The sequence below is a fragment of the Bidens hawaiensis genome, unplaced genomic scaffold, assembly GCF_021521415.1.
Source record: "Bidens hawaiensis isolate Kalapana, Puna unplaced genomic scaffold, B.hawaiensis_p1.1 tig00020931_1, whole genome shotgun sequence".
In the NCBI taxonomy this organism is placed as follows: Eukaryota; Viridiplantae; Streptophyta; class Magnoliopsida; order Asterales; family Asteraceae; genus Bidens; species Bidens hawaiensis.
The window spans coordinates 229,579-252,922 of NW_027493235.1; the positions used below are offsets into that span (position 1 = coordinate 229,579).

The 23,344-nt window shown below is 39.8% G+C and overlaps 1 protein-coding gene across 1 annotated transcript; it reads right to left on the reverse strand.

The window, feature by feature from the left end:
• Positions 1 to 19,590: 19,590 nt before the first annotated feature.
• On the reverse strand, positions 19,591 to 22,731 carry LOC143562332 (aquaporin NIP6-1-like). Its single transcript, XM_077050160.1, has 5 exons — positions 22,462 to 22,731; positions 22,125 to 22,349; positions 21,853 to 22,047; positions 20,533 to 20,594; positions 19,591 to 19,975 (listed from the first exon to the last, which is right to left on the reverse strand). The coding sequence occupies exons 1-5, from the start codon at positions 22,693 to 22,695 to the stop codon at positions 19,774 to 19,776; spliced, it is 918 nt and encodes a 305-aa protein (XP_076906275.1). The 5' UTR covers positions 22,696 to 22,731; the 3' UTR covers positions 19,591 to 19,773.
• Between the last annotated feature and the right edge of the window lie 613 nt (positions 22,732 to 23,344).

The following is a 23,344-nucleotide window of genomic DNA, read 5'->3' on the forward strand; positions in this document are numbered from 1 at the left end:
CTGTGTGCATACTCGATATGTTTGTTAATACGCTTATCCTAAGAGATAAGTGTATGCCTTATGTGAATGATGTGATATGTATGAATGATTGCTTGATGGTACGTGAACGATCTTCGGATATTGCACGTACTGTCAGGTCGTAACGCTATGTATAAGGTAAGTATGATATGTATGCTTATGTGTATGAACGTAATAAAGTTAATAAAAGAAGGAAATGATAGTTGTATGGTTGTATGGTTACGAAAAGGGTACCGGGCCCTAATAATACTCGAGATATGATGTATGGTTGTATGGTAACGAAGAGGGAATCGAACTCTACTAATATTCGAGAACTAGGGAACCGAACCCTACTAATATTCGAGGAAAGAGGGACCAGACCCTTATAATATCTGTGATGTTAGGGACCAGACTCTTATAATATCTGTGATGTTAGGGACCAGACCCTTATAATATCTGTGATGTTAGGGACCAGACCCTTATAATATCTGTGAGGTTATAGGGCGAAAGGCTCTTTAAAACGTAGGATTATGTATGTAAAGAAAATATGAATGAAAGTATGAAAGTATGAATGAAAGAATATAAGTTTATGTGTATTGTATAGTGTATGATTAACTAGAACTTACTCAGCGTAGCTGACTTTTAGTATGCACGCAGGTGAGTAGGATGAGGCAGCTCGCTTGAGGAGACACGTGGCACTGAATAAGAGGCTGGCATCGGAAGACTCAAGACGTTTAAGTTAAATGTTTCGATTATTTGGAAAGACAAAATGATGTTTTAAGACAAGACGTGTTTTGTTATGAAATGTTTTATGAAAGTTTTTATATTCCGCGAAAGTTTTAATGAACTCTGATTTGTACGAACTGTGTTTATGAGTAAATCCGACGCTAAAGTATGGCTACCGGGTTCGAGGCCTTACAGAAGGTATCCTACATAGTATTTAATCATACTCTCCACAAATGATATAACATATCCTACAAGAGAAATGTGTTATATATAATACTTACATACATACAAAAATACAACATATCTTACAAGAAAAATGTGTTATTTAATCATATCCTACATAGGTTATGATATTCTTGAATTTTTGTTTTATAAATATAAATATGAATGATCTTGAACTAGCTAATTTTGGATTGAAAAAATATTGAAATGTAGCGTACACAACTTTTTAAGGTAAATTGTAGATGCTAATAACTAAAAGCATACATTCCTTATTAAACATTAAGACAAAATACCCTTCTTTAAAAACCTTCCATATTTTGTTTTTTTATTTATTACAAGTTTTCCATCATAATTATATACCATCGATTAGAAAAATCAATGGCCCAGATTGATTTCTCACACTTTTCGCACTAATATAATTTCTCCACTGAACCATCCCCTACATATATATACATATTTATTATATTCTAATGTTATGTGGAAGATAGGGTGGAGGTTTTTATTGGTTTATGGGTGGAGTAAAAAGTGGGGTTTTTTAAAGAAATGGTTAGAGTATGATGTGACGATGAGGTGGAGGTTTGAACTGGTTTATGGGACTGAATGCATGGTCTGAAGCATGCTTCGGTAGATTTTGTTGTAATCATGGATACTGCTATGCCACACCATATAAGTATTTTTACAAGTTTTATTAAACTGTACAAAAATAAAAAATTATTGCACTTTGGGATGGTGCAAAGAGAATATATCTGAACAAAAAAATTAACCACCCCTTCCCCCCCCCCCCCTCGGCCGGTTGTTTTTTCACCGATTACCCAACCAACTTGAGTCCCGACCAGCTTACTGGCCACCTTAAATATTTAGGCAGTGGAAAAAAAACATTAAATGTGTCTTTTGATGGTAACTAAATATAATATAAGTAACAATAGCTAGGAAGCCGTGAAGTGGGTCAATCTTATATTCACTCAGTTGGGATAACGTTACTTGCTTCAGGTAATGCTAATGGAAAATGGTATTCCAGTTGTTAGCAATCGGTTAATAAAATAATCTAATACAGTTTCATATGCATATATATTAGGAATCCGACTTTAAATAGTCTTTGGTACTTTATCAGGTTCAACACTCACTTGTGGACATGCGACCGCAACAAAGGATGGCAGAACTCTGCCAGCACTCCGGAGTAAAACTTATAATGCCCCTCTCTCCTCTGGGCTTCTAATCAATGCTTTAAAATCGATATTTTATTCGTACCGGATTGGACAAAAAAGATGGTACAACCGGGTTATACCGGGAGGTTCAACCTGGTTGTATAGTTTATCTTATAATTTCATGTAAATGCAACTTTTAACTAAAAAAAAACCAAAAAATACATAATTCCATAATAAAATATCATTCAAAAGTTAATCCATATTTAAAAAACAATTCAAAAGCACTTGATTTTCAAACAAAGTTCTTTTAAAATAAAGGCTCGCAATAGATTTATGTCATCGGAGTGTTGTATGCATCGAGTTCACGATGGCTTAAAAGATAAAATTCACTCTTATCGCCATCCTCATCAACAAGAGTATAAATACTTTCATTTCCTGTAATAACGAATAAGAAGTTTTAGTTACATATAATCATAATATACAAAAATCACATGAAAATAAGTAACATATACACAAAAAAATGGGCCCGAAACATAAAAATCTTATGGACTTTTAAACCGATTTACTGGTATAAACCGGTTTTCTATGAAAACCGGCCGGTTTGATGTTCCATAAAACCACTCAAATATACCATGTACAAAATACGAGGTTGCTCACCGAAATCCGGTTGAACCGACCGGTTTAAACCGGTTTTTAAAACACTACTTCTAATGCTAGTGGTTGTAAAAACTATGCCCTGCATGTTTGAATATGCGCTTGGATAGTAGCGGTGTTTTTATCTGCTGCATGTTTGCGTCTTACTTTTGTCGTCATGAATGTTTAAAGTAACTTAATAGTTCAGCCACTATTTGTTTCCATGGTGTACCTTTTGGTTGCTTTAATTTATCTATTGTGCACACTTTTGCTTAGATTTGAGGTATACATTATAGGTTGTTTTGAATGTTTGCTGTGCTTTTTTCATTGCTTTTTTTTTTCTTAATAATTAGCTATTATGCTTTTGTTTGCTTAGATGCAAATTTCTTATTTCCATCAACACGACTCAAATTAGGTAAAGTGAGAGGTCCTCAAATGAGGTTAAAAGTGAGCTTCTGTCTGACTGTCTCAGCGTAAATTCAACATGATACAGATGTAGTTTTGTACGCGATCAATGTCTCAAGAGAGTAATGATTATCAAAGATGATAAAATTTAACCAAAGGTTAAAAATCAAAGTTCTCTTCAATTAAAATTCAATTAAAAACTAACTAAACAAAAAACCCTAACATCCTATTTATGCCAAAAGAAAATAGATAAACAAGGAAATAAGATAATAAAAAACAATAAAATATAAAAATAACTAAATTAAAATAAACTGTCGATGCTCCTGCATCAGATACTACGTATATGATACGAGTATTTTGTTTAAATTCTTTCGGTTATGCTTCTTTCCTGTAGGAAAATATTTATGAATAGCATTTTGTAGTTAAGAGAGTTGACTGATACTAAAGTGAAGGAGGAATTGATTCAATTACCTTTAGATTACTTGTTCAAACCACCACTATTTATGTTGCCTTTAGAGTATTGAATTTGTATATTTAGTATTGCATATACCCAATAAAGCGCTTCATTTTACACCTCTTCTGAAGTCATCAACAAGTGAAATGATTTAAATAATCCCTAAATTGCAAAAAAATGACATCAGGGTTTACGTCTTGAGTCTTTCTTTGTTTGCAGACAACCAATGAGTCAATGCTAGAAGAAATGGCTTCAAGATTTACATGTGCAAATTTTGAAAATGCTCAAGCAAGAGGATCTAGGCATATGATAATTTCTAAATCTTTTTGATTTCCTGCCGTATCACTTTGTGTTTCAAATAATTATAATGTAATTATGTTTAGCTGTTATAGGCAGCGGCTAAGATTAAATGTGAGCCACTGGTGAGGAGACATGTTAAAAGCATCTTCATGTATATTGCGGTGGTGTCGACTAATCCTGCTTCTGATAGCAATGCGGCTATAAACTCGCCTTATCAGTTTGTAAAGATCAAATGGCTGAAAGAAAAACAGGTGACTGGATTTGATGACGCATTGTGGCTTCTTATTCAAAAGGCAGAAGAAGAAAAACTCATCCAAGTTTTTGTTAAGCTTCTTGTATCTATCCATGATCAATTGATCAATTAGGCTTACATGTAACATCCCAGAAAATCTCATATTTATTTTGGGCAAAATATGTCAACTTTGAAAGTTGAGGGACAAAAAATATTCTTAAGACAAGTAATGTGAAAATGAGATAAAACTTGGAAGCTCTTTGTAAGATAAAGAATTTCCATGGTAATATTCTTATGTGGCTTAACACTCTCAATAGTTTTAGTGAAAGGTGCGAAGCACCCGATGCGCACGCACACAGGTTCGGGCACGGGCGATAGGTGATGGACGATGGGCGTAATGTGGCGCTACGCGAACGGACAAGGATATATCCCTTCGTGCTACACGTAGGAGCTGGAATAAAATTTAAAGTTGAACGGCTTCGCGCTACGCAAAGTATCAACTTGTTATTCCTTCGCGCTACGCGAAGAGACTACCATGCATGTGTGAGACGTGTGGACACGTGGCATCACGTGTCAAACCACGTGGCAACCCAGGCGATGACTAATCAAACATTAAGTCGGTTCGCGCGGCGAGAACGGCTTAACCTCTTTTCCTTCGCACTACGCGAAGTAACACTAAAACGGCTATAAATAGGAGGGTTCATGGCACTTCCCATATAACACCGAAACATATTTTACGCACACGTTTAGCCTCTGGAAGCGTGACAAGTATCGTAGTATGTGCTAAGCTCTGAAGTTATGATGATTTAAGCTCTAGTACGCGATAGAGATTAGAAGTGTTGGTCAATCAATCTTAGGCGACCTCCAAATACCCGTGTGAGGCAGAAGTTCTGCTTAAGTATTATTATTATTATTATTATTATGGCTTAGACCATAGTCGGAGGGTATAGCCCGAACCTTGATTACGGTTAAACATAATATAACTTTTCATAAGCAAATGTTATAGTTAAATATTGTTTCTTCATGATTAAGAAACTTAAGCCTTTACATACAAAGGATATATAGTCAAAATAATATTTCTTTATGATTAAGAAATATAACATTCTTATACAAAGGTTGTAGTTAAATTAATGCTTCTTCAGAAACCCAATATAGATGTTTCTTCCTGAAGAAGAAACATAACATATAATCGGTGAATAAACAAAGAGACTAAAGGTCCAAATGTTTTATATAAGCAAATGATTTGTCAAGGTTAAAGCTATACAAAACAGACTAGAGGTCTGAAGCTAGATCATTGATCTAGATATTTGTATAAAGGTTATTCTCGTACTATACGTCCGAGGTAACAATCAGAATCAGAAATCAGAAGCAGGAATCGGTAACAGAAACTGATTATAAACATGAATTAGTAATAGAAACTGATTACAATAAAAAAGATGAATACGCCCTAAACTTTCACAAACTCTTTTAAAGTCAGACTGTTTTCATATGATCTACGAATCCTTAAAACCTTGTGTTACAATAATAAGAATGGACATTCTAGTTAAAAGTATACATGTGTCTGGATCCATTCATACATGGTGTCTTGGATTTACCTAGGGCCATGCTTATCATCTATACGCCTCTAGAAGTCCACTGGACTGTTCAGATAAATGATATTGTGTATATGTTTTAATTGTACATGTATTTAGGATAATTTAACCCCAATTAAGTTGGGTTCCTAATGAGTTGTTACAAAGGTATTATTGTTGATTTCATACGGTATTGAAAAGATTTTACAACAAAGTCAACGTCATTCATCGGTGGTGTGCTGACGTATTTTCCCCTACATTTAAAGGAAACATTAAAGGTTAAAACAGACCAGCAGGACAGATTAGAATATTGGAGATATAGTCATTAGACGTTATCTGATGACTCAGATATTTTATTCAGAATATTATAAAGAATCATATTTTCAAAAGACAGGTATTTGAAATATTCAACGAGTATTCATATCCCGAGTTTTCAGTATAGTAATATTTTATTCAAAAGACTTTCGTGCATATTTTGTCAGAACTTGATTTATAACATTAAATGGGTAACTGAACCCAACATTTTTATAAAAGAATATTATTTTAAAGACTTTCGCTAAAACAAACCGCAACTCTGGCATAATTACAAAGCAGGTACCAACCAACGGGTGTCACGTCTAGACCCTAAAGTCGGGGTGTGACATTACACTTATTATCTTAGTGATGTCATCGGTAAATTTACTCAAATATGGAATGAACAGGAAGCAGATAATAAAATGGTGTGATTGATGGTTTGCTTTTACCTTCAATGGCAAAAGAAGCGGGCAAATACTTAATCCCAAATAGACGTTTTGAAAGTCAAATCAACATATGCTTAAGCATATCAAATCACCATCTTAGAGCATTGGCAACCATCATGGAGCGGTATTGGGCAATTTTAAAAAGTTATCAATTTGTTTCATCTCAAAACAAGTCATTTTTAATAGGCGTTGATTTGGTTCGGGCCTACACCTTCACGGGTATGTTCTTAGCAATGTGTGATAGCATCTTTACAAAGAATTCATTTACTTGTCTTCCTAATTACCCAACTTTAGCATTTGATGATGTAGTTGATTTTTTAGGTATGCATGTTTCACTGCTGTAATATTATGGTTTTTAGTTTGTTTTAATATTTCACTACATTATTAATACAAGAATGCACATTAAGGAGGATGAAGTGTCCTGATTCCCTACGCAGAGCAGTATGGTCCTTGTGTAACCGGTCGATGGTCAATGTAGTTGCAGTTGTGGTCAGTTTTTCAGATGATGATGTTGATGATGTGGATGAGTGAAAACGGAAAGGTAAACATTAGTGGTGTTTGGATGTGTGTTTTGAATGTGATTGAAATTAAAAAGAAGCTTCAACTTTTTCGAGCGTTTAAAAAGTATCAACTTGGTGTGCACAACCTAATCAAGCCTGGTATTAAGTCTAGTATAATGAATTAAATATATCTAGTATGGATAATTTTAAAATAAATAAATCTCACGGTCTGGTCCAGTTTTTGGCATAAACCGGGAACCAAACCGTTAGTTACGTTTTTAAAAAATTTTAAACCGACCATGAAACCAAACCGATAACCGGTTTGGTCGGTTTCACGGTTTCAAACCAAACCATGAACAGCATAATAGTAACCTTAATGTTGAAGTTTGAAAAATATTTATTGAGAATAGCGAATATTGTTTCACCCGTCTCGAAACATAATATTCTTTTTCACATATAAATTAGTCTGAAAACATCAAATATATAAATTCTCATATATAAATAAAAGCCTTATAGATGGTTTAACACATTAGTTATCTTTCAAACTTTTATCCATTAAGAGTACTTGACGCCGGAGGACAATTATCGCTTGCACACTGACCGTTTATACAACCACAATATCCACAATCTCCGCACCATGGTACACACCGATATTTATCTTCACATGGTCTTGATAGACCATTTGATTGAAAAGCTATTGTTCCTGACCACATACCTTTATACATAGATTGAACAAAGAAATACTAGATCAAACATGAGCGAAAACCGTAAATAGATAGACTTGCGTAGATATTTAAGAAAAATATAAGTGGTTGTAATTACCATATGAAATGAGGACAAACACCATGAGTAAAATCAAAGCTTGTTGTGTATTCTTCATCCTTGTTCTTCTATATCTCTCTTTTGTGCATTCATGGTACATGCGTATATATATATATACAAAAAATACTAAATAAAGCTTATATTATATATGTCAGTTATTTTGAATATTTAATGCGTACTTATTTTACAAATTAAATTTTTTAGAGTTCTAGAAGGATACTTGTTTGCATTCATTGTGCCTTGAAGTGCTTCCAAATATAATTAAAATGAAATATATGTTACGTGACCAATATTTAATAAATTACTTCTTTCATATATTTTCTAGTGGGTTAAAATTGATAATTAGTCACCGTACTTTTCATTTATAAAACTCAATAGCTATTCATAAATTTTTTTAGTTGTAACTTTTGTTAAATTAAATGAATATGAGCATATGAAATATTCATCTGATTTATAGACGTTTAAACCTAAACTTTATTTTTGTTACGACACTTCAACTCTTAAGTTTTGTATATATCTTTTAACATACATTTCTATATCAACATCATATGTTTTTTAATAATAATAATAATAAATATGCTTTTTTTTTATCAAAACAGGTGTAACGACCCAAATTTCGGGCAAGTAATAAACTAAGATTTTATTATATTATAGAATTAAATACTAAGAGCATTCTTATTTAACCCATCAACTTTTGTGTGGGAGGTTTTTATAATTTTAGAGAGTGGTTTAGGATGTTATAAGTGAAAGAGAGAAAATACAGTGATTTTTCTGTATATTTTAAAAGTTCCTGTAGCACCATATAAAGTTTTTAATATTTATTGAAAGTGGTTGTTAGTAAAGGAGAGAGATAAGATATTGATAAAAGTATAAAAAAAATATTATTTATTTGAAAAGAAAAGAGAAAATGTAACGATTTTTAGTATAATTTTGGATTTGAAGATACAGGATTAGATGTGAATGCTCTAAAAAGGTTAACTAAAATAGTAGACTTTAGATGGATATGGGCTTATCTTACGAATTAATTTTTTTATCAGTTACGGAATGAAACTTGTTTAACATATATTTTTTAGAGTTTTGAATATTTAATGCTTACTTATCTTACGAATTAATTTTTTTAGAGTTTTAGAATGATACTTGTTTGCATTCATTACCCCCTAAAATGCTTTCTAATATAACTAAAATGAAATATATGTTGACACAAAATTAAAGGTAAAAAAAGAAATTATATGTATCTTAAATAAATATAAGCGAGCCACTAGATTGCTTTATTTGTAAATGATGATTTCTTATGCATTTGACTCGAATTCACGGGTATGGATCTCACCAAACCTAGATAGCCATTAAACGGGTTTTAACATCTCATTATATTAAAAATTAATCTCACAAAATATTTGATATGAAAACCCTTTAAAATATGGATATACTAAAAATTAATATCCAATTTTTTTTTAAATATATTATTTATAATTGTGAAAGGAATATAGATTTGTTTTAATTTATCTAATGACGGTTAATTTTTGTATTTAGGGCGCACACGAAACTGGTGAGGTTATCACATGAAGCTTTAAGTTTATGCATCTTCAACTTAGATGCACTCGCAGTCACCATCATTTGAGTCTTATATTTTAGCTTGATTAAACTAATGCACCATGTAATTTAATTTAGCATCAGTAAAATGCTGTATCATATTATTTGATAGATCCATGAAAATCCATATTAGGTACTCCATTAAACAACATAATGTTCTACGTCACCAAGCAACCATAACAAGCCTATACAAATGTAAATAAAACAAAATAAATTTTAACTCCAACCATATCTAAACACGATATGAAAAATATATATTCATACCGTGTATTATACGGGATTTGTCAAATAATAAAAATAATTAAGGTCCATTATTTAAAAGAAATGAACAAAATTAAAGGTAAAAAGGAAATAAAATATATATTACAAGCAATAAAAAGTCTAGAATCTCAAATTTACAAATTTGAAAAAGTCTCGTTATATACAACATTTTTCAAAATTGTTTTGACTTATTACCCATGGATAGCTATGTAAATAAGATGAGAGATTAGAGAATTAGAAGAGAAGTTATAACTTATTTGACAAAATTGTTTTGATCCATCGCCCATGGATAGGTAGAATAAATAAAATAGGAAATTAGATAATTATAAAGGAAATTAATACCCATTTATCAAAATTATTTTGACCCATGACCCATGGTGAAGAGGTAGGTCCCAGCAGAGTCCAGTTGGACCCGCAAGACTCACCTCAAAGAGGGACGTCTGCGCAGTTGAACCCGCAAGACTCACCTTCAACAGGGACGTCTGCGCAAAGGCTAAACTCGCAAGACTCACCTTGAAGAGACGTCTGCGCAGAAACCAACTCGATCCGCAGGACCCACCATGCTCAGAGACGTGACGTCCTTACGCGCAGTACGCAAGCTGTTCCCGCAGGAAAAGCCTCCCAATGGTCGACGTACTCCGCCTGTTCCCGCAGCAATGGATACTAGCCATCAGGGAAGGCTACCCGCGCAGCAAGGCTACACGCACAAGGCACTTAACTCTTAAATAATTCAGTAATGTCACCTGAAGAAGGAGTGAGCAAGCCGGGAACACTCCCGCACAAAGCCGGGAACACTCCCGCACAAATGAGCCAGTCCGTACGATACTACAGGATCTTTTGTACTGTACCTGACGAGGTATGGACAAAAGATCTGACTAAAGATACGACAGCTCACTGACAACAGTATGACGAGCAGCACGCTCTTGTACTGTATGTCACTATCAGCCGCTGCCTACTCACCAACCTGTCGGAGGACGTGCATAGCCTGCAGTTGGTGGAACAGGAATAGTACACAGCCGCCTGGTCACTATCAGCCGCTGCCTACCCACCAACCACCAGCATGGCACGTGCGTAGCCCACAGTTGGCAGAACAGGAATACTATTCAGCCGACTGTACCTGCTTGGAAACCTACCTTCGGCTATAAATACTCCAACACCTTGGAATGGTATGGACACATTACATTACCTTATCACATCTTATCTTTTCTAGCAATCTCTTAATATACACTTATATTCAAGAGCAATCTAGTCTGATTCTCACGCCGGAGGGTGGTCACAAGGAGGTACCCCCCCCTTCTAGGTGACGAGCTCACGGTGTCTGTTTTGCAGGTCACCAAAAGAACCATCTTTGCCGGACATAACCCCTCGTGGGAAACATCTATTTAACCCCCTGATTATCCGTAATCTGCCCGGGGTCAATTAGTGTTTCTTCATTGGCGCCATCCGTGCATAAAAGCTAGAACTAATTCATTCAGTTTTTTCAAACCTCCGAAAAGATGGTTAACGTTACTCCGGTCCCCAGGCCAGGGAGTAACCAAGAAACCCCGGTAACCACAACCCAGGCTACTGGGGGGAACACCGGCGAATACACACATTTTACGAACACTACCCCGGTTACCCAAGCCGGGGCAAGTGCAGTAAATTTTACGAACACTACCCCGGTTACCCGAGACGGGGCAAGTGCAGTAAACAATCCTTCACTGGGATTCACCAATACCCAGTTGGAGAGACAACAGACGAGGCTCCCCCGCCAAACACTCGAACAAGTTAAAGCGTGGGCGGAAAAACGTCAAAGGGAATTCCAAGCTGAGTTGGATGAACGCTTACGTTCACTCCAACAGGCTGACGAATTCGGAAGCACTCAACAACAGCTCAACATGAGCAATGAGTGCGAGTACTTGGACGATGATTCGGAGGAATCCGACACCGACGTAAACCCTCGCCATAAGGCGAAAGGGAAGCGTAAGGAAACGGACTTCCAACCAAGAAGGAATTTTGGAGAAACCTTCAAACCAAAAAACGCGGGTGGAAACCCACGTGACTTCTCTAAAACCTTCAGACCAACCGCTGCAAATGCGGGAACCTCCAAGTTTGCAAGGGACATTGCGGAAGCAATCGCCCCAAGAAGTGCCAAACAGATGTCCAACATCGGCACCTATGATGGTATATCCGACCCAGACGATCATTTGAACAGATTCATAGCGGGGGCAACCGTCAGCAACTGGACGGAACCCACGTGGTGTTATATGTTCCAGATGACGTTGGTTGGAGCAGCCAGAGCGTGGTTTGACCGTCTACCGGTCCACCACATCTATGATTGGGCAGACTTCCAACAGAAGTTTAGCCAACACTTCAGCCAACAAAGAAAGTATACCGAAGAGCAATGGACAATCCTCAATTGCATTCGAGAGGAAGATGAATCTTTGCTAGACTTCATCACTCGCTTCAACTCAAAGAAGCTAAGTCTGGGTAATATTAGCGAAGATCTTGTTCGCGCTGCTTTCATCCAGGGCACAAAAGACCCAGAGCTCATCCGCACCTTAACGGGTAAAGATGGCATGCCATCCACATGGGATGCCATCATGACAGCAGCTAAACGCTTCGCGGAAACGGAAAAGCAACTGGGTAGAGATCTTCCCCAGAGCACAAACCTCTACACCCAGAAAACAAGAGAAAACAATGTCCTTACTGCCCGACTAAACAAAAAGAGGAAGCTAGGCATTTGGCAGTCAAGGGTAAACTTTGACACCTCATCCGGCTCGCACCCTCGGTTAGGGGGAAAGGATAACATGTCGTCGTCAAACCGGAACTCCAGATGGACGCCACTCACCAAAAGCGTCACCGAGATATTCGACACCGAGAGACTCCCATGGCCAAAGGCTCCAACAATCCGAGAGCGTCACAACGCTGATCAGAGCAAATTCTGTGGCTTCCACAGGACAAGAGGCCACAACACCGAAGAATGCGTAGACTTGAAGGACATCGTCGAAGCATTTGTTAGAGACGGAACGCTCACGCACCTCGTGGCGTAATGAACGCTGAGCAGGCTAATGCGTGTAGAACTCCAGTTGGGGAAAACACGAATAAAACTGCAGCTTCAATGTCGGAGACTACATACTGCGTAAACAACGAGATTCCGAACCAAGTGCATATCGGCTCGAAAGGCTCGATGACACTCCCAAGAACATGGAAGGAAGCTCAATTACACAGTCTGCATGTAGATCAATTCCAAACTTGTAAAAGAAAAGGCCCACAGCCACTTCTAATGGAAATGATTCTCCTTATCACATTGACGCTGATGGTCTTACATTTATACTTAATGAACTTTCCACACTGATATGCCGGTCTTCACCGCATACATAAGTGGGAAAACAAGTCGGCAAAACCCGCATAAACACAAAAAACGGCAAACCTTCACGCAGGTCAGTCATAGGTAAAGTTTGATCATCCTACTAAATGAAAGTGCCGGTCCTAACCGCACAAATCATGATAGAGGACACCGAACTAACCTATTGACAACCGCGCGTCGAACGGTTAATTTATTCAAAACACTGATGCCGGTTTTCACCGCATAAATAAGTGTGAAGAAATCGTTGCGTGTGGAAGGCGGCAAAACCCGCATAAACACAAAATACGGCAAACCTTCACGCAGGTCAGTCATAGGTGAAGTTCGGTCATCCCACTAAATGAAAGTGTCGGGCCTAACCGCACAAATCATGATAGAGGAAACTGAACTTTAACCTATTGACAACCGCGCGTCGAACGGTTAACTTATTCAGAACACTTGGAAAATATCTTCAAGGAAAAAATGAGGAAAACCTCCACGCAGGTCAGATATAGGTAAAGTTTAGCCATCCTACTAAGTGCAAGTGACGGTCTTACCCGCACAATCACGAAAGAGGAAGCAAAACTTTAACTTATTATCTACCACGTTGATAGGTTAACTTATTCAAAGTACTTAAGAAATTGCTAAGTTAAACTAAAGTATGCACAAGCGAATCATATATTGTTTATGCGGCAAAACAAGTGCCAAATTAGACTATAATATGCATGAGCAAGTCGTATAACGTTTATAAAGCAAGAGTGACGGTCCTACCCGCACAAAAGGTTTACATTCCATAAAAATTCAAGTATTACAAGAATGGCCGGGTATCTACCCGCCTACAAGAGTGTAAATCTATACAAAAACAAACCTATCCTAACAGTGGGAAGGGATCTAAAGGTTCAAGCTTCAGGACCACTCCCTCCAAACCCACTTGTACCCGCACCATCAGTTGGTTGTGGCGGCTCAAGGAAGGTCTTGAGAATGGTTAACCCATCATCAGCAGCAGCAACTTCGTTCACCTTCTCCACCACTGGATGCGGGAAGGCAGCATACTGGTTCACTGCTTGGTCATAAGCAGTTTCAGTATCCACATCATATAAAGGGAAGTTGGAAGGCGGGATGCCCTTCTCAACGAACCCTAGACCAAGCAGGAAGCCAGCCTTTTCCCCATCCTCATGAGAAGCGTTGAGGGCTGCGCTCATGGCATCGTCATATGATGTGTCCGTGAAGACCCGATGCACAACCTACAAGAAAAAATACAAGTATCAAAACCTTTTCTTAGTACAAAGAAAAGCGTAAAGACGTTATGAAGCTAAGCTTACCTGCGACAACGCTTCTCGTAGAAGCCATTCCTTGGTAACCAGAGCCTCCTGGAGGGCAGCTTGAGCTTGGTTACGGGCGCGTCCGGCTTCACTTTTGTTAAGGTTGGCAAGCAACACTTCTTTAGCCGCAGCCTCTTCGACGCCCTTTAGCTTACGCTCAGTATGGTCAAGCACGCCCCTCTGGTCCAAGATTTCTTGGAGCTTCTTGGCGTCTTCCATGGCCAAGGCATCATGAGCCTGTTGGAGCCTCTCTAGTTTGGCTTTAAGTTCCTCATTCTCGAGGCGTAGAGGCTCAGCAACAGCTTCAGCCTTGGTGGCCCTCTCAGTTGCGTTCCGTGCAGTTTCCTTAGCCAGCCGAAGCTGTTCGTTAACAGCTTGGGCAGCATTGGAACAGGCCTCGAGAGGGGCCTGAACTTCAACCTCAAGGGCCTTGAAGGCCTTCTCCTTCTCCGCAGCAACGACGGAGAGCCTCCTGTTCTCCTCCCGGACAGCCCGCGCTTGAGCTACTTCTTGGATACGAGCTGCTTTTAACTTGTCGTTTTCACGACAAAGCAGCTCGACGCGCGGCTGCATTCGGGCAAGGAGAATTCGAAGCTCGTTTGTCAGCCTACCCTCCTGGTAGCTTGACATAGCTTCTCCCAGTGCACCACTGGGGGCGGCGTGGCGCGCCCACTCGACGCAGTCCACAGCCGTCCGAAGGGTGGTTCCCCGGCGGATGTTCCACCGCGGAACAAACACCTCATTCGAATCCGACACTGCAAAAACAAAAAGCAGTTAGGAAAAGATGATAAAAAAAAAAAAAAAAAACATAACAGGCCAAAATAACCCTACGCACCTGTAAAGTCGACGACAGGCCTGTAGCCGCCAAACCCATCACCCGAACCTAACGGATATCCATCCAAGAGGTCAGGCAGATGGGAAGGAGGCAGAGATTGGCTAGACGCCGCAACCCCGGACATACCTGAAGGACCGGCCGTAGTCGCCGGCGCCGGAGGAGGCATGGCGGAGGCCGCCGTGGTAGAGACCAACGGAGGTGAACTCACCGGAGGTGAACTCACAACCGCGGTCGTCGCTGCGGAAGAGACCACAGAAAAACTCACCGCCGGCTCAGTGAAAGAATCAGTGAATATGGCACTGACAACCGGCGGAGACGTCGTCACAGTTGGAGCAGTTGCCTCAACCGAGTGAGCAACTGAACCAACTGAAGCAGGCGCAGCCGCCTGGGTCATCGCCTCAGGTAGGTTGACCAAACCTACCATCATGGGTCCGGAGGTGCTCCTCCCCGCTCCACCCTGGAATGCGGTAGCATCCACGCCTACACGAAGACAAGATATATAAGCATAATGGCGGAAAGATATGAAGTTAAAATTAAAGGAAGTTTGTACTTACGAGTCCTCTTGAGCTTGAAGGTACGAACAGGCGGGGACGAACCCGATGGAACCGGCCTCTTTACGCCGGTCACCGTCGCTGTACTGGGTTGCCCGGAGGTGACAGCCGTCTCAACCTCCGGAGCAGTGATCTCAACACCACCAGGGTTCCCCGCCACCTCCTCGCTTTCGGTCTCTGAGTCAGACCGATTCACCGGATCGGCAGTGGAGGCAACCTTCGCCTTCCCCTTCCCGCCAGCAGCCTTCTTCTTCCTCACGAAGAATGGACCATCTGCGGATTCCTCATCAGAAGATGACAAGATTAGAGGAATTCCAGCAGAGGTTTGAGCATTGACAGGTCTAGGGTTAAACAACTCCTTACCTGGCCGCGTGGCGCTTAGAATCGGGTGGCCCGGCGGGTAGACCTCCACGAACCGATCCGCCGTTTGCTCAAGGATGAGCAACTCGTTCTCATCTAGAGCACGAGTACCCATCTGAGCGGGACCATCACTCTCCCGCGGCTGCAGGAGAGACTGCAAGTCGTTTCCATCTGAAAACAAAAAGAAAAAACGGTTAGAACAAAAACCCTAAATTAACGGATAATATGAAGCATACCGTAAGGGACAGAGTTCAAACCGTATTCGAGGACGATGGGAATCTGTGACGCCTCCTTCCACACCGGCTCATCCCGAGCATCACCATCCCGGACTCCGCAAAGCGGTAAACCGGAGACTGGATCCGGGAAACCTTGGAGAACCATTCCGCCTCCTGGTAGTTGGAGGCGTGAAGGTTCGGGAGAGCTCTCCCGTTCTTGAACGTCATCGCTATGGGGACGACGCGAGCGGAGATATAGAAGAACTCCCGCTTCCAAGATCGAAGACTGCGCTCGGTAGCGCAGATCTTCAAACCCTTGATCCGATTGACCAAGGTATACCACCCCTGGATGCACCTCCAGGAATAGAAGGTCATCAGGCGGTCAACATGGGGCTCCACACCCAGAATGAGACACACCCACTCGAAATGGCGGATCTTGGCGATCGCCATTGGGTGTACCTCAGTCAGATGCACACCGTGTCTCTCCAGAACACGGTATACAAACTTCGTCAATGGGAACCTGAGATTCCCATAGACGAAGAATGCAGCGTACACCCCTATCTTGCCCTTGGGGGCATCGTACACCGTCTGATGAGATGCAGGAAACTCAGGCTCGAAAGGCTCGAGCATAAACTTCCTGACGACGTACTGATAGAGGTCGACCGGAAGAGCACACTGGCACTCGCCAGCAGTACTCTTGTCATCCTTGTCCAACGTGGACGACGGATTCTCGGCATACACGTCAGACTCCTCGGCGGTAGCCTCAAGATCATGAACAGAAGACATGTTTTGGATGTAAAGAAGAACGATTTCAGGAGAATGCTCGACAGAAAAGTTAGAGTATTCGCCGGAAATCGTTTTGAAGAAGAAGAGAGGTGAAACTGTGAGTTGAGATGCAACTTCTCCTCCCTTTATATACTCATCGCAATGAATGCGATAAATTTAATGCGGAAGAGAGAGGAAAACGCTGGTGCAATGAAACTATGACACGTGGAAAAAGCAAGCTGGCAACAGCGGTTGACAGGACGCGTGTCGTAAACTTCGCGGCCACGCGCCCGAAAACTCGCGCCCACGCGCCTGAAAAAGCGTCTGGAATGACCATATACTGTCACGTCGTCATAACTTCCTGCACGTCCTGACACTGTCAGAAGAAACCGTCGGACGACGTTTCAACAGTTTGGACTATTCTTATCCTTTCACCAACTCTTCAAATTTCAAAAAGATTCAAAAAGATTCAAAAGTAAGCGGGACTATACCCCTTACCTTGGCAACCAAGTAAGTATAAGACAGGTGCGAGTACAATGTTAAGGCAAAGCCCTTCACATACTTAGCACCTGCAGGGAATTGAAGCCAAGAATACCTCGGCGACCAAGTAACTATAAGACGGGTGCGGGTACAGTGTCAAGGCAAAACCCTTCACATACTTAGCACCCGCAGGGAATTGAAGCCAAAAATACCTTGGAAGTAAAGTAACTATAAGACGAGTGCGGGTACAGTGTCAAGGCGAAACCCTTCACATATCTAGCACTCCGCAGGGAATTGAAACCAAGAAGGATCTTCTGGGCCATGCTTGCGGAAACGGGAATAACATCCCCGCATAGCGGGAACGTCGAGAACTAGATTGTTTGAAGCTCCAAGATGGAATTGGTTGTTTTAACATAATTGATCACTATGTTCAAAACTACCAAAACCTCATGGAGAATCTATACAAGTGGAACTCAACGCTCCTGACTTGCGATGAGGTTACAGACCTACCCGCATCATACCCAAAGATCAAGCAGAAAAGTCGGGAATTTCTGCACGTGACATTAGGACTTCCGCGGGAAGAATCCCCATGGAAAACCTTAAAACTAAACCCTTTTCAAAACCCTTTGCTTAAGTCCAAAAGTTCACCTCACTTATTAACAATTCATGAGAACATTGGACTGGGGGGACTTGAAGAGGTAAGTTCCAGCAGAGCCCAGTTGGACCCGCAAGACTCACCTCAAAGAGGGACGTCTGCGCAGTTGAACCCGCAAGACTCACCTTCAAAAGGGACGTCTGCGCAAAGGCTAAACTCGCAAGACTCACCTTGAAGAGACGTCTGCGCAGAAACCAACTCGATCCGCAGGACCCACCATGCTCAGAGACGTGACGTCCTTACGCGCAGTACGCAAGCTGTTCCCGCAGGAAAAGCCTCCCAATGGTCGACGTACTCCGCCTGTTCCCGCAGCAATGGATACTAGCCATCAGGGAAGGCTACCCGCGCAGCAAGGCTACACGCACAAGGCACTTAACTCTTAAATAATTCAGTAATGTCACCTGAAGAAGGAGTGAGCAAGCCGGGAACACTCCCGCACAAATGAGCCAGTCCGTACGATACTGGAGGATCTTTTGTACTGTACCTGACGAGGTATGGACAAAAGATCTGACCAAAGATACGACAGCTCACTGACAACAGTATGACGAGCAGCACGCTCTTGTACTGTATGTCACTATCAGCCGCTGCCTACTCACCAACCTGTCGGAGGACGTGCATAGCCTGCAGTTGGTGGAACAGGAATAGTACACAGCCGGCCTGGTCACTATCAGCCGCTGCCTACCCACCAACCACCAGCATGGCACGTGCGTAGCCCACAGTTGGCAGAACAGGAATACTATTCAGCCGGCTGTACCTGCTTGGAAACCTACATTCGGCTATAAATACTCCAACACCTTGGAATGGTATGGACACATTACATTACCTTATCACATCTTATCTTTTCTAGCAATCTCCTAATATACACTTATATTCAAGAGCAATCTAGTCTGATTCTCACGCCGGAGGGTGGTCACAAGGAGGTACCCCCCCTTCTAAGTGACGAGCTCACGGTGTCTGTTTTGCAGGTCACCAGAAGAACCATCTTTGCCGGACATAACCCCTCGTGGGAAACATCTATTTAACCCCCAGATTATCCGTAATCTGCCCGGGGTCAATTAGTGTTTCTTCACATGGATAGATAGGATAAATGAGATGGGACATATTAGAGAATTAGAAAGAAAATTATAACTCATTTGCCAAAATGGTTTTGCCTGATAACCCATGAATAGACATGAAGAATGAAAAGAGATCAAACCAAAAATAAATGTGAGACTACCACATTATCTTCATTATTTTATTTTATTAGTATAGTTAGATAAAAAAAACTAAATAGCTCGCGTGACACGCGGGCTAAAAGATACTATATATCTATATTTGATACTAATTAAATTTATCTTCTTTACTAGTGCAAACTGCAATGTATTGTTGAACATTTAAGTTCTAGTCACTATGGAGGTTAAAGTGTTACAAATTTGTCCTAGAAGTCATATTTATTCGATATGATTTAATAGGAAAGATCCTACACTTTTCAAATATCACACTTCCAAGATACAACAAGTGCATGTATTACCACTATATAACCGTAACTATATATGTACCCATAAAGTCTCCATTAACTCGTTGTACCTGGCGCTTCATTCGAAGGCTTCTTAATGGACGCGCATCAGCTCTTATGAGTAGCGTGCCGATGGCAACACAAAGGCGATCATTTAAAATGAGTTTCTTGGTTATCTTCTGAAGCTATGTGTTTGAGGTTTGTTAGGATCGTTGCCATCTTCCTCGGGCAGCTTAACCGCAGTATAAATGCCTGCACCGGCTAGTGCGCCAAGGATGGGAGCCGTGAGGTAGATCCATAGGCCTTTGAAGTTATTTGCAGCTATTGCAGGTCCCAGAGTTCTTACTGGATTCATTGATCCTCCGGTGAGTGGCCTATATTAAGACCAATATATTATATGTGAAATGAGCAAAATGAAAAAAGTAGATGTAGTGAAAACTGGGTTGAAGAAATTAAAATCATGATTTTAGTTATAAAAGTATTATTAGTTTAAAACAAAAATTGGATTTTAATAACCAGTTGTATGTCTAATGACTAATAATAATCTATACTGAAAATGTGACTAATCGCATTCTTAACTTTCATTTTCCTTTTATTTTATCTAGTTTGGCACATTAAATTAAATATTAAGTTTAAAAAAAACACTAACCTGAACTGACACATCTATATATGAGTAGACGGGTCAAAAATATCATCGTAGTTAGTTGCTTATATCAATTTAATCAACGGGTCAGCACAACTTATTCTACATATACGCATCTATAAGTAGACCATGCCTGTTTGACCCGTCTACACATGTATTTTACATTTTTACCGCTCGATTATGCCACTTATTTTCATGTTCTCATGAAGAGTACAAATTCTTATTATCTCTTGACTTTATAGATTGAAAATAACACAAGTGGTGTAGGAAAAAAGCTGAGCTTTGTACCCGGCTATGAGAATATTAAGCATGACGGTTGCCCCTACAGCGATTCCTGCTAGCTCGCCAACCTGTGGCAAAACGAGAATTTGATTATATTCATTTCATTTGGACACAACAATGACGGGTCTAGAAATTTATAAACTAAAGCATACTACCAGTTTATACCGCAAAAATATAATAAAACAATATTTTGTTTCCAACCCACCAAAATATCACAACTTAATATTTTTCAAATTCCAGTTGATTATTAGTTATTAAGAACAACATGTGACCAGTAATAAACTAATAATAATTCATGAGGGCAAATCTACATGATCAAGAACAGTCCAAAATTGAATTAATATAAATATAAATTGACATGTGTCTGTCTCAACATGAGTTAATTATTAGAATATATATAATTGAAGTTTCAGGGGAACATGGACTTTAAGTTTTTAACTTATCATTGACTCATGAGTCCCTTTGTCTTGGATCTAGCATGAATTATATTACAATAATTCATGTATACTATACTGCATGTGAGCATGAATTTAATGCAAATTTGTAGTTTTGTACCGTTTACATAATAAAATCAATATCTTAAAACATATATCTTTTTGAACGGCGGCATATTCGGGCTCAATGGCGTGTTTCTTCGTAGCGGAGGTATATATCCATCATACCTTAGATAGAGTTACAACCGTCCATTGCTAGTTTGACGCTCAATGATGGCATCAAACCATTCTTTATTAGGGTGTGTGTAGTGGACGACAAAGTGGATGAATTTTGAGTGAATTTTGGCTTGAACACCGCCCCCAGGTGATATTCGGGCGATTTTGAGGGGGGGGGGCACGTCTATTTGTCGTCTGGTTTGAGTGTTTGGAAATAATACTTTTTAATATATTGTTTATGTAATACACACACCCCCCTAAAACAAAACTTTCTTATTTGCTAACTATGCGTCACATGTCAAAAATCGTCCCATTTTGTAGCGTCTCCACTACACATAACCTTAAATGATACTATATAGATATTTGTTTGTTTGTGTGATTTTTCCACTGAATTTAAATTTTAATTATTTAAACTGTGATTTATTAGCCGATAATATAAGCCATACTGACAATTTAATCAGTGTCACAGCTTTCACGTACGTTGCCAAGTGCAGTTTAACTCGCATAATTATCATATATTTACATTCGACATGTTTCCTCATTTCTCTCGTGAGCAATCATAAGTGAAAAATATGCGAAGTTGATAATACTTCCGCGTGAGTGATTGCTCTTTGTAACAAAAGTGAAGGTGGGAATAATATTAAAATCGAAAGAAATAAAGGTTCTTAGTTCTTACCGCTCTTGTGTCGGTAGCAACAGCAGTGACAACAAACATGAGGTTAAAGCTAATGATGAACTCCAAAGCATAAGCTTGTCCATAACTTACTGAAGGAACAGTCACACCACCTCCCATCATTGGATCAAACACCACTTTTAATGTAAAAGCAGCACATATTGACGCCAACACTTGTGCTCCTATGTACAATGGTACCTATTCAAATACAAGTTAGTAGCCACATGGCAAAAGCTGATTTGATTAAGTTATATAAAGGGTAGGTCAATGGTTACATGTTTCCATGGGAAGTGTTTGAGGGCTGCAAAAGCAATGGTGATTGATGGGTTCAAATGGGCACCCGAGATATGACCGGTAGATAATATAACGATCATGACTGCAAGCCCAGACGAGCCTGCTAGCCCGATCAGGGTCTCTGACCCTGGTGTCTTTTGGTTTACGATGGCTGTTGCCGTCCCTGCGAAGATCAAGATCATGGTGCCTATGAATTCCGCTCCAACCTACACATTTACTTTATTATTATTATTATTATTACTAAGAAAACTATTAAGAAAAACTCATAGGACCCACCAATACCCTGTTAATTAATGGGATCAGTTAAATCGCACTAACCTTTCTTGCTAGGGAGATAGGGGGAGGGGGTAGGTAACAAGTAACACTAGGTAGTGTGCCTTCTTCTTTAGCCAAAGTTTCAACACTAAAACATTTGAAGCTACTTAGAAGTGATTTTCTAAAGGTATTGGAACCATGGTTCCTATCCGATCTAAACCCGCTGAACAGGGGTGCACCAGGTGTCCCTGGTGTGACCGGCGTGGACGGTGCTGAGCCATTATCTTCGCTATCCATCTCTCACTATAGCCACACTATTTAGAGCCAAATGAAATGCAATCTTTTTTGTTACACTAGTGATGATAATGATAATGATAATGATGATGATTGCTACTAGTTGAGAGACTTATATAGACTAGAAACAAGCATCTTTGGTGATAGTTGACTTGAGAATCCCAACGAATAATAATAATAATAATAATAAATAAATAAATAAATAAATAAATAAATGAAGTAATAATAAATGGAAGAAAATGATACATAGGGTAAAAGTGAAATGGCTTTCCTCCCTTCATAGTGGCCTCTGTGGATGTCAATTATCTTCTTCCATCTATGCATTGACATGGTTCTTGGTTTTCTTGTCCCCTAGCCCCCCCCCCCCCCCCCCACCCACACCCACACAAAAAGAACAAAAAATGTATTCATGTTAACTCAATTATACAGTGTGCCTTTGTATTAGGTTGTCCAAACATGTGGTGGTTCAGTTTTTATTATCCACAAAGCATTTTGAAAGACACCCTCATGGCTAATAAAATGATTGTAAACTTATTGTCACAAATGTTACCATTTTCATCAATAGAAAGTAAGTTGCAAAAGTTGCTAGGCGGTTGGCTGTGGAGTTGGGTGTACTCGGAAAGTACTTGAAGAGTACTCAGACATGGTAAAT